This window comes from Miscanthus floridulus, chromosome 15 (assembly GCF_019320115.1).
Source record: "Miscanthus floridulus cultivar M001 chromosome 15, ASM1932011v1, whole genome shotgun sequence".
NCBI lineage: Eukaryota > Viridiplantae > Streptophyta > Magnoliopsida > Poales > Poaceae > Miscanthus > Miscanthus floridulus.
Genome location: NC_089594.1, coordinates 69,029,094 through 69,041,052, shown reverse-complemented (window position 1 = coordinate 69,041,052; position 11,959 = coordinate 69,029,094). Strand labels below are relative to the sequence as shown.

Genomic DNA, 11,959 nt, shown 5'->3' with positions numbered 1-11,959 from the left:
TCAAAAGCTCAATCAGAATAGCGACCCACTAAAAAGGGAAACTTACTATATGCACATAAATATTTGTGTAAGAGATTAGAGTGTATTTATTTTTGTAACTCAACATATGTGACTAAACTATATTTTTCATCACCACGTGAAGTACAACCGATCAACATTTGGTTCACATTTTGTGTACCTTAATCCTTGACAGAGATGCACAAAACAAATAATTTTCGCTGTGCCTACATATATATCTCATAGGTCATTGTGGAATGATGTGTGTGTGAGAGGAAACATAAATAGCAGCACCAATGAACACTTTACAGCTCTAGAGAGAGGGGGTACTAGGGAATATCATCCGTTTGACATGAAACCAATGAATGGAAGCTGCCCTTAGCCTTGGTGCCCATGCTATTCCTTATTTTGTTGGGCTGACCCTAGGGCTTTACTATTTGCAAGTAATTGTAGAGTGAAATTTATGTCTAGAGATATTACTTTGTTTGTGAAATTTTGAAGGTATACCTAGAGTTTGCTTTTTTCATGAAATATAGTACATATACGTAGATGCTCACATATATGCACCTATATTCATGCCCACTCCATCCATATGAGAATCCCTGAGATACTAAGCCGACAAATCTTGAGATCGATGAAGTCGCCACAGGTGCTTTACTGTTGACATGCAAGAGTTGCCAACAACTGGACAATAGCTTAGTCACATTCTAAAATAAATCTCGGAAAATGCGAGCACATGTGATAAGTTGAGGATTTGAACAAGAACAGGAAGGTTCCTCCACAAGCAACCAAACAAATTGAGCCACACTGTGTTCGCATAGCTTGCCTTGTTTTGATTGTATGATTTGGCATATGTTCACAGATTAATTATATTATAATTTTTAAATGAATCATTTGGGTGCTAGAACTTCACTGAATGTTTCCAAACTTTTGAATGAATCCAAAGCAAGGAAGATTTTAGTGTATTTATGGGGACCTAAATTGAACATATGTTTGTTACATAAAGAAACATATTTTGACCATGGTTTCTGTGTGCATGTGCGTCTGCGTGCGCGCGCGCGTGTGTATGAACAAGAAATCTCGTCGTTCTGCTTGGTGATCTTCTGGACTGCATGATTTCCAAACACGCCAGTCACATTTTCAACTATGAGGTGCCCCTCCTATGAAGAACATTGTTTTCTCTTCTGGTTTCATATTTGCAATATGGTCCAACCTAAAGTGGCTCCAAAATCAATCTATACCGCAAAAGTCAATACTCACAGCTTAGCTAACATATAACACAAATACAATTACCTGTGTGTGTGTGTGTAGAAATCTCCCCATCATGCTTATGACGTGATCTTCTGGACTGCATGGTTCCCGAACACATCAGCCACATTTTTAGCATGAGGTGTGCTTTCTATGTAGAACACTATTTTCTCTTCTAGTTTCATATTTGCAATATGGTCCAACCTAAAGTGGCTCCAAAATCAATCTATACTGCAGAAGTCAATACTCACAACTTAGACAACATGTAACACACAATTACCCAGTTTGTGAACAATCCATCGGAAAAACTTTAATATTTTTGGTCAAGCCTGGTCTGAGGTTGGGAAGAGAAGGTCCTCACCATAACTTTCAAAGTGCACCAGAGCTTAAGTCTAGAGAGGGTATGTTGGAGACTTGGTGCATGTGATACACTCACCGGAGCTCTCCAGTGGTGCACCAGAGCTCCCCACCAGATCTTTTGTCTCCGACAGTCAGCTACAATGGCTAGATACCCGCGTACCTGACCATTTGAGAGGTGTTAGAATGTGTTGAAGTTGTGAGAGAGTTGAGGCTCATATACAAGTGCTCTAGCCACCAAAGGTGCTTAAGTAAAGATTAGGTGATTAGTGTTTGTGCTTTGCAAAGTGCTTAGGCTAGTTTAGACCACAATTAGTGCTTGCTCTAGGTTTAGGCCATGTGTTTAGTGAGGTTTGAATACCTCCAAGCCATCAGTGATTGCATGCACCAAGTGTTGTACACTAGGGACTTTGTAAGTTTTGCTAGACCCTTCGACATGTGGAGTGGCCACCTAGATTGTACTAAGGGAATGAGTCTCATGACATTTTGATTGGAAGGTCAATAGTGAAGACAACTAGGAAAGATTCGGGACAGGCCACACAGATACCCACTTGCGTGTGGGAAAGGCCCGTGGGCTACCCACGAAGTTACCCGGCCGAGAGCTTGGCCCTTGAGGGACTCCAACAATGACTAGGGGAAAGTGTGACCTCCTGGATACCTTAGGAAAAATAGCCATCGTGGTTGTTTGCATTCTCTACCGTACTTACTTGCATTCCTTAGTTGTGTACTTATGTTTCCTACTATAGCTTGCTAGGTTAATTGGTAGGATTGGAACCTAGGGTGCAAAACCCTTTTTACGTTAGAGATAGCAACACTTAGCAAAACCATGGTGCACATCTAGGTACTATCTTGTACTATTTTTGATAAGTAGGTTTTAGAGACCACTAGTTTTTAAGTTGTCTAATTCACACCCCCTTTTGGGTGTCATGGTCCCTTCAATTTTGAATAAACCAACACCTAAACCTCACAAGATCACCAAATTTGGTCACACAACTTTGCTTCAAGTTTGACCAACACATGATTGGTACCTAGGCCCTAGCTAGATTCGTCGCCGGTGGAAGGTAAAGGAGGGAAGTGATGGGGAGGCAAAGCATTTGGTGGGAAGGTGGAGAGAGAAAGTAGTCACCATTGGTGGAAGGTAGAGGAGGGTGATGGTGGGAAGGTGGGGAGAGAGAGCTGAGAACATCGACGTGGATGAGGAAACCCTAAGTGTGTGTTGTGTATATTTTAACCAAATAGGCAGGTTTGTTTTCAGGCCAGTTTTCTTAGATTGGCCTTTTACAAGCTCCTCTTCTAAAAAACATAATCTATTTTAGAGCCGGGTTTGAGAGACCCTCTATATTTACAAGCACAGTTGTTGTTTTTAATGTCTCCTTAAATACACCGACCGCCTTTAACTAAATATTTTAGGAGATGGAGACAAATTTGGACTATCTCTATTTTATAAATAAATAAGGTTGTATTCTCAAACCAATTTTGTAGTAGTGTGCTAGTAACTTATAATTATTTAATATATTAAAACATGTAAGCCATATATGTAGATTTGTAATAAAAAAAAGTACTTATAAAATCTCATAGATTTGAAATATTTTAAGAATGTATTCTCATCTTTCTAAATTATAAGCGATTTTGGCTTTTTTAGTACATTAATTTTGCTATGTATCTAGATATAACATACATCTCGATACATAGGAAAATCTATTTATCAAAAAAGTCAAAATGACTTATAATTTGAAATTGATGGAGTATTAAAAAAGACAATTATTTGTGATTGGAGGGGATATTAGTTTAGACGTTGGAATATTCGGTCACGTAAACTCGGAACAAGCTGTCACGTACGTACTCCTACTGTTTTCCAGCTCAATACCAACCTGACGCGACATCTCATGCACGCTTCCGATACCACACGAGGGGAAAGCATGGGCCCACGGCCCACCATTCAGTGGCAGTGCGAGAGGCCCAGTGTCAGCCGCCGCGAACACGACTACGTGCGTACGTCACCCGGTTCATCGTTGCGAGAGAGGCGGCGCGGCCACGAGTCCGGGACCGGCTCCTCAGAAAACGGCCGCCTCTCTCTCTCCCCCGCCCCCCATATTCTCTCTCTCCCCTCGCTCTCTCGCTTGCTCGTGGCTGGAGGAGTTGGAGATCGCGGAAGCGTCGCCACGTACGTGTTCGGGTACGTACCCTAATCTCTCGTCTTCGTTGTTGTGAGATCGTTGCATCAGGGATTGATGGTTGGAATCTCGTTGATCCTCGCTTGCATTGACGTGTTGTGTCGTGTGCGTGCACTCTCGTACAGAGATCGTGGACGCCAGCGATGGACCGCGACGAGGAGATGGGCCACGGCGACCGGTCGCTGCTGTTCATCGGCGACGAGGACGACGACCTCGTCGCAGACCGGGACGGCGGCTCCCCGCCGACCTCCTCCGACGAGGGATCCTTTTCCGATAGGAGCGACGACGAGGCCCGCGCCGGCCGTGGCGGGCGCCGCGGCGGCGACGAGCGCGACGACGACGCGCCCGACGACGGCCCGAAGGGCGCGTGGCCGCAGAGTTACAGGTTCGTCAACCAACCGCCTCGCCCTCTCTTCCACGCAACGACGACGACGCATACGACGGTTGCACGCTGTCAATGTCGCTCGCTATTCGGAGCTGACGGACGATTGTTTTTCTCGGCGGCATTTTCGTTTCGCAGGCAGTCGATCGACATGATGAGCGCGGTGCCGTCGCCGAGGGTGAACACGCTCATGGCAGCGAGCCCGAGCCTCACCAGGTTCGGCAGCTCCTTCCTCAAGGCCGGGAGCTCCTTCTTCCTCAGGAAGGGCGACGGCTCGGGGCTGCCGCTCACCAGGCCGCTGCTGCCGCCCTCGCTCTCGCAGCTGTCGCAGTCGTCGCTGCACCCGCAGCAGACGCCGCCCGTGAAGCAGTCCACGGACGGCATCGCCCAGCAGCCGCGGCCCCCTCCGGCTGGGCACGAGGCCGAGTTGCCCGAGAGGCCGTCCAGGGCCTGCCTGAAATCCGATTACATCGAGCTTCCTCCGCCTGCTAGCAAGTGCAGCAGGAGCCAGTCAATCATCAATGGTGCGTGATCAGTTGAACTTGATTCCCTCGTTTTAAGTTTGTTGTTCATGTTCAAATCGTAGTAGCTGAATATCTGAAATCATCTGAAACTCTGAATCAGCTGCAGAGTAATTAGCTAGGTTCAGGATGTCGAATTGTGATGCTGATTTTTGTTCTGAACCTCATTGCTGGTCGAATTTCCAGGGTTCAATGTTCTGTGCGGCGTCGGAATTCTCACCACAGCTTATGGAATCAAGGAAGGGGGATGGTTAAGCCTCCTGCTGCTCCCCTTGTTGGGTGGCAGCTCGTGCTACACGGGCTTGCTTCTGAAGAGATGCATAGACAGTTCGCCCAACATTGAGACATACCCAGATATTGGACAAGTTGCTTTCGGTATTTTCGGTCGAATCTTTGTATCGGTGTGTATTCCCTGACAATACAAAGTTCTTCAGAAATCACCTCATCTATTGTTCACCTGACTGATCACATCTCTTTTTCAGGTTATTCTTTACCTGGAGCTTTATGTAAGTGTTCTCTGAATTCTGAAACTTATTGTGAATGGCTAGCTAGTATGCCTTTGGTTGTTGAACATAAGTAATTTTTGCAGGCAAGCTGTGTGGAGTACATCACGCTGCTAGGAGACAGCTTGTCATCAGTGTTTCCCTCAGCACATTTAGCTTTTACCGGCATGGACCTGAACGCACACAATCTCTTTGCAATCACAATGGCCTTGGCAATTCTCCCATCAGTGTGGCTCAGGAACCTCAGTCTCCTCTCATATCTTTCTGGTATGTAAAAATGTAGAATCTCTACAGCATTGCTTCTTATTTCTGATCTTTCAGAGGAATGTAGGACTATTTAAGTCAGAACAATCTTGCTAAGGAATGGCAGTATGAGAATCGACTCGTATTACAAATAGTTCAGTTAGTTTCTGAGCAATAAAAGTAATCTTTCAGTGAAAGAAGGATTGTTCCTGAGTCCTGACCATCTTTGTACTCAGCTGGAGGTGTGATCGCGACAATTACAGTCATCGTCTGCCTATTCTGGGTTGGCATTGGAGAAGGAATTGGGTTTCACTTTTCTGGTCCTGTAGTGAACGTGACCCACCTTCCAGTGGCACTTGGCCTGTATGGATACTGCTATTCAGGACACTCGGTTTTTCCAAACATATATTCGTCCATGAAGGAGCGCTCGCAGTTTCCATTTGTGCTCCTGTTCTGGTAAGTAGTGCTCTTGTCAACACGACAACTTTGTTGTTTCTTGTGAAAATTGCCGCGTGCTTACCTGATGCCATTCTCCACCGTTTCAGCTTCACAGTGGTAACACTTGTTTATGCTGGAGTTGCGGTCTCAGGGTTTCTGATGTTTGGCGAGTCCACTATGTCACAGTTCACTCTGAACTTGCCACGACAGTACATCCCATCGAAAATTGCCATTTGGATGACGGTACGAGGAAAAAAATCCTTTATCGTTCTGCCATTGCATTCAAAACGAAGGAGAGATGCTAATTTCATTACTTTTTTTCTCTGGTTTCAGGTTGTGAATCCATACACAAAGTATGCATTGACAATGACCCCAGTCGCCTTGTCTATAGAGGAAGCCCTACCAAAGAAGATGCAGAGTTACCTGGTTGGAATGTCTGTTAGGACATGCCTCGTCTTCTCAACTGTTGCGGTGGCTCTGCTTTTTCCTTATTTTGGTGAGTAGTCTTCTCAGTAACTGAATTTCGAATAGTATTTACTACTCCCATCATTCCAAATTCTAAGATGTTTTGGTTTTCTAGATATATATCTTTCGCTATTGCACTTAGACATACAGTATGTATACATATATAGTAAAAGCAATGTATGTAGAAAAGTCAAAACATGTGAAACTTACCAAAACATCATGCGTGTTAATGCTACTTCCTATTCCCTCTGATTTGCAGCCCTGGTGATGGCATTGCTTGGATCTGTCTTCACAATGCTTGTGGTAGGTTCTGCAAACTATTTCACCTAAACTTCTGCAGTGGATTTTTCTTTGGCCAATTGAACAAGTTAATAAAAATGTGCTTGATGATTTACAGGCTTTGATACTCCCATGTGCATGCTATCTCTCCATCAAGAAGGGTGCAGTACCTTTGTGGGAGGTAACCAACCAGAAACCCTGACACAAGACACCAACAAATACAGAATTTGAACCCCGAAATTGCTGAACACTGAATATCTGTGATCTTTCCCTTTCTTTTCAGATCATCCTCTGCATAATCATCATAATGATTGGCGTCGTATGTGCATGCATCGGGTCATATACCTCGATCAACCGGATGATTAGCAGCAGATAGTGTACGCTAGCTGATGTTTGTGTAGTTGTTACAGATTCTTTCAAATGTTTGACAGAATTGAAACTGGCAGTCTGTCGGTTTTTCGTAGCTACGTTTATTTTGTTCCTTCTTTTTGACAGAAATTCAGTAAGAGAAGAGTTTTGTTGTAACAGGTGAAGGTTGTGTTTCAGACATTCATGACAGCAATTTTTCAATAGAATTTTTCTGTAGGCGTGTCTTCACCCTTCAGTTGTCGTTTGCACAGAAAGCAATTCAGATCAAATCATCTGAAAGGAACAGCTAGAACTCATTCAGAAAAACACAGTGACTGATAAATGGTAATGCTCAGGTTTCATTTACAGGTACTGATTTGTCAAGAAACAACGTTGCTATATGAACCACCAATCCACCATCTTGCCTTGTTAAGAGTTCAAGAAACAACGTCCTATATTAACCACCAACTTGCCTTGTTCAGAGTTCAGACTTGTGGTACCGAGCAGGAAAAAAAGTTCAGACTTGTGTGATACCAAGCACGAAAAAAGAATTGTTCAGAGCTCACACTTGTGATACCAAGCAGGAACCGTAATTCTCACTGAAATTGGAAGTGTACTAGCCGTTTACAACAATGTTGTGCTGTCCTTCAGCCAGAACAGCAACTAAATTTTCTGACGCTACAAACACTATGAAGCACAGGATGACCATAGAACAGGCACATCTCTGATCTCTCTTTCCTTTCTCCGGAAAGAAGAGTCACTACGACACTTTTTTTGTTTTGTTTTTGAGAAACTAGTCAGTATGACACATGAACGACCTACCAGGCTACAACTCCAGGGCCCAATTGGGCCCCAGCCACATCCACCCTATGGGCCTACTACGGCCCTGGATGCCCGCCCACTCTCTTGTAGTACTAGTCCCTCCAACACACGAGCATGGTGACGCAGCGGCGCATGATGTAGAACCTGGCCCTCTGCTCCTTCACCAGGCTCGCCAGCCGGCCCGGCACCGACCGGCCCGCGGGGGCCCTGGACGCCCGGCCCGCCTTGAGCCCCGCCGCCGGGCTCCCCTCGGCGGCCGCCGTCGACCTCCGGCTCCCCTTCTTGAGCAGCATCTTGCTCTTGTCATCCATGTACATCTCCATCTCTCTAGAGTCCTCCCTTTCTCTCTGATCTCTGCGAGTGCTAGGATCGTGAAATACAGTGGTGGCTAACGGCAGCAGCTCTCTACAGGAGTTGTTGTTCTCTGCTTTCTCTGGTTGTGGTTGGTTGCTGCAGATGGAAAGAGTGAGGATTGGGTGCCAGGGGTGAGGTGGTATTTATAGCCCCAGCCCGGCCCCCAGATGGGATGATGAGATCCAAGGGAGGAGGAGGATGGGAGATCGGCTCTCTCTGTTATGTGGTGTCAATGAGTGCTTGGATTAGACTATTAGAGCGAGCATGGGCGATTAACTAAGACTAATCTTGTTATTATGTATAGATATGTGTTGTGTGGAGTGTGGTGGGGCATCTCTTTCCATGTCCCTCATACTCTATCGGACCATGCCCCCCGGCGAAAGGGCCATGGGCCCGGCCGGTCCTTTCGGCGCCTTGCATTGCTCATGGAGTGATGGATTTCTCAGACTCGGGTGCATATTTGAAGATCATGGTCAGGGCTCAGGACCACATCTCTTTGGTATATAGTATCTGCATTTGTGTAATTTGTTCTTCATTCCTGTAACAATTTGGTATTCATTTCTGTAACAATTTGGTACTCATTTCTGTGGTACAAATTCAACTTGGCCAAATCTGAATCCACTGTAACTAGTAGTAGTAATGACAACTTGAGATGAAAGAGAAGGACGGTATTAGAGGGTGTTTGGATCCGGCTACTAAAATTTAGGAAGTGTGTCAGGAGGATGTTATATAGGATGTTCCGATACTAATAAAAAAATAAATTACATAATCCGTCGGTACTCCGCGAGACGAATTTTTTAAGCCTAATTAATCCGTCATTAGCACGTGTTACTGTAGCAAAACATTGTCAAATCATGGACTACTTAGGCTCAAAAGATTCGTCTCATAAATTAGTCGTAAACTATGTAATTAGTTTCATAATTAGTCTATATTTAATACTCCATGCATGTGTCCAAACATTCGATGAGACATCGACTAAAATTTAGGAGGGGCAACCAAACATCTCCTTATTGTAGTTTCAACGTCTCCTTCCCCGCGTCGCCCACCCGCACGAGCGACACGGGCGACGAGCGAACCCAGCCGCCACCCCAGCCAACCACTGCCCTCCCCTCCCTCGCCACTGCCGGAGGGAGCTGCCGGGAGGCCAACACGGCTCCCTTGAAGGGCGGCGGTGAGGCCTTTTGCCCAGGATGGTCGCGGCTGATGTCGTGCGGGGTGGAGCTCGGCGGCCGGGATGACGTCGCGGCTAGGCGCGGCAGGCGTTGGCGCACGAAGGCGCAGGGAGGCGGACGGAGGGGGCGCATCGCGCGACGGCGGGGCGGCGCTGCGGCTTGGGCGGTGAGGATGGCGCGCGGAGATCCGGCGGGGGCGCGCTGTCTGGGCTTCCATACGGCGGCGGCTCCCCTCCCACCGGATCTAGTCTCCTGAGGCTTGGGCTGGGCAGATCCGGCCAGGAAGGGCTCGATGCGGGCGGCGTTGGTGCTTAGGCCTGCTCCACCTGTCCCCTTCCTCCATGGCGGTGGCGCCGTCCCGGACCGTCCGGTCTGGTGCTCGGGCGCCCGGATCTGCGTACAGGTGGCTAGCTCTAGGATGGGGTCGGCGACTGCGGCATAGCGGCGGCCTAGGTCGACGGAGGGCGCTAGGGGACACGGCGGTGACAGCGGGGCCCGTGCTGGCACAAGGTGCGGCGGCTCCGGCGACTCGGCGTCATGGACTTCGGGCGCGGCTTCGGGAATGACGGGCAGCAACCCGCACTTGGCAATGGCAGCAACGAGGCATGTGCAACGGGTTGGGGTCTTGGCGAAAGCCTTGCCCTTTCGGGCCGATGACGGCGACGCCTCTGGGCATCGTTTACTTCCTTGGAAGCGTCCATCGATCGGGCCTCTCCCTTGCGTGGCGCTTTCTTCCTGGGTATAAAACCTTAATCTTCTGGTTAGGCGACGGCGGCGCTTGAGGCGTCGTTCCCTCATTGGATGCGTCGCTTTGGAAGCTCATGATATGTCAGCCATGGCGGTTGCCGACAAGGTGGGATCTAGTTGAGGATTCGAGGTCCAGTGTTCATGACGTCAGAAGGTGGCTAGGAAGAAGGTGTTGGCGCAGCGATTGGAGAGCTTGGCATCTGCTTGGTGCAGGGCAACGGTTCTAGAGGGACCGTGCGCTAGTTGCGCCCACGAAGATGGCTAGGAGGCCGGCGTGGGCGGCACCCACGAAGTTGGCGAGGAGGTTGGCGTGGGAGGTGGTGGCCAGTAGATTTGTGTTGCCGAGTTGGCCTGCGTGGTTGGGTGGCAGGTGGTCCTGCTCAGCGGCGGCCATTCCGACGTAAGGAGGTTTTATGACTGGCAGAGGATCCATGTGGCACTTCTACCTTTGATGAGGCAATTAGGTTGCTGAAAACTACAGTGTACGCGCATGGATCTCGGTGGACGGGGTCGGCTAGGTGAGCGCCAGAGGCAGCGGCTCACGCGTTGGTTTGGCAGCTTGCAGCGGACTAGCCCTGCTTGTCAGTGGCTAGTTCAGTGTGGTACATCGTCTTGACAGGCAGCGCAAGCGGATCCGATTGCGGGAGGGCTACGCGGCTTGCAGCGACCTACGGCGGCTAGCCCTGCTTGGCAGCAGGCTAGCTCGGTGTGGGTCATCGTCGGTGACGACGACGTTTTTGCCCTGACGTCCATGTTTGTTCGGGTTTTTGGCTTAGCAATGTGGAGAATGGCTAGTGGGTCGGAGTTTGTTGATGGTTTTTTTTTCTAAGTTGAGCTTCGTCTTTGTGCGGTTCGTGTCTATGTTCTAATCCGACCGATCAGAATTGTTTTTTCCCATTGTTGTATTGTTACGTCTATTTTAGGTTGGCTTCTTTTTAATATAATCGATAGCTTCGTGTCGTTAAAAAAAAGAAAGAAAGAGAAGGACGGCGCCGTTGCTTGCGTCTGCGTGTTTGCGGGGGCAGTTGGGCGACACGGCGCCGGCACCCGGCAGCCACAAAGTTGGGACGGGTGCATGAGACGCGACGCGGAGGTGACAAGAGAGAGGAGAGACCACACCCGTGCGGTCCGCGGAAACGACAGTGACGTGTACACGCACGCATCCACGCCGGCCGCCGGCCGGGTCGCGCTCGCGGCCACTCGTGTCGTCCTTGTCCGTGTCCACCGCTCGTGCTGTCCTTGTCCGTGTCCGTGTCCGTGTCCACCTCGGCCGTCCAGGGATCTTCTGCGGCCCAGACCCAGACCATTCCGGCATTCCTGGTCCTGGCCGGTGCATGTACGTGTGCTCGATCGAGCACACCAAGGTAAAAAGTCCGCTTTTCAGGCGCTCGATCTGTGTTTGAGGTACGGTCTCTCCAACATGGCTCAAATAAAAGTTACGTACGTACACGTAGTCGGCGATCTCCTCGATGTTGTGTAGTTTGTTTCCTTCTCTCTCGGTTTATTTCGTTCGTTCAAGTAACATATAATTAGTGAGCCCCGGCTGGCCCCTATCTATTTCTAACTAGTGGCATTTGTTTGTTTGTTGCATGCACATTGGTCCCGGTCACTCAGGATCAGGGGCGTTGTGTTACCTTTTGGTGATCCAAAGCAGCTGCCAATTCAATCCTATTCCATGATGCATCCTTGAAGTGGACTGCGCACCAAGCACCTTTATTTTTTTTTATACTCCAAGCACCCTATTACGTACCAGGAGTACTAACTAACTATAGGTTAATTAAGCTAGCTCGTGTACATGTTTTATCATCAGTTTTTTTTTTTGAAAGAATGTTTTATCATCATCAGTCACTGATGAAGAGCTACTATAGCTTAATTAAGCTCTCAGCTCGTCAATTACTCGTCCACGGTC

At 48.1% G+C, this 11,959-nt stretch overlaps 1 protein-coding gene across 1 annotated transcript; it reads left to right on the top strand.

The window, feature by feature from the left end:
* Window positions 1-3,688: 3,688 nt before the first annotated feature.
* On the top strand, window positions 3,689-7,198 carry LOC136509297 (amino acid transporter AVT1C-like). Its single transcript, XM_066504108.1, has 12 exons — window positions 3,689-3,778; window positions 3,902-4,161; window positions 4,297-4,682; window positions 4,866-5,080; window positions 5,162-5,185; window positions 5,269-5,449; window positions 5,662-5,881; window positions 5,971-6,106; window positions 6,197-6,359; window positions 6,588-6,631; window positions 6,726-6,788; window positions 6,891-7,198. Exons 2-12 carry the CDS (start codon window positions 3,920-3,922, stop codon window positions 6,981-6,983), a joined length of 1,767 nt encoding a protein of 588 aa, XP_066360205.1. The 5' UTR covers window positions 3,689-3,778; window positions 3,902-3,919; the 3' UTR covers window positions 6,984-7,198.
* The last annotated feature ends 4,761 nt before the right edge of the window (window positions 7,199-11,959 follow it).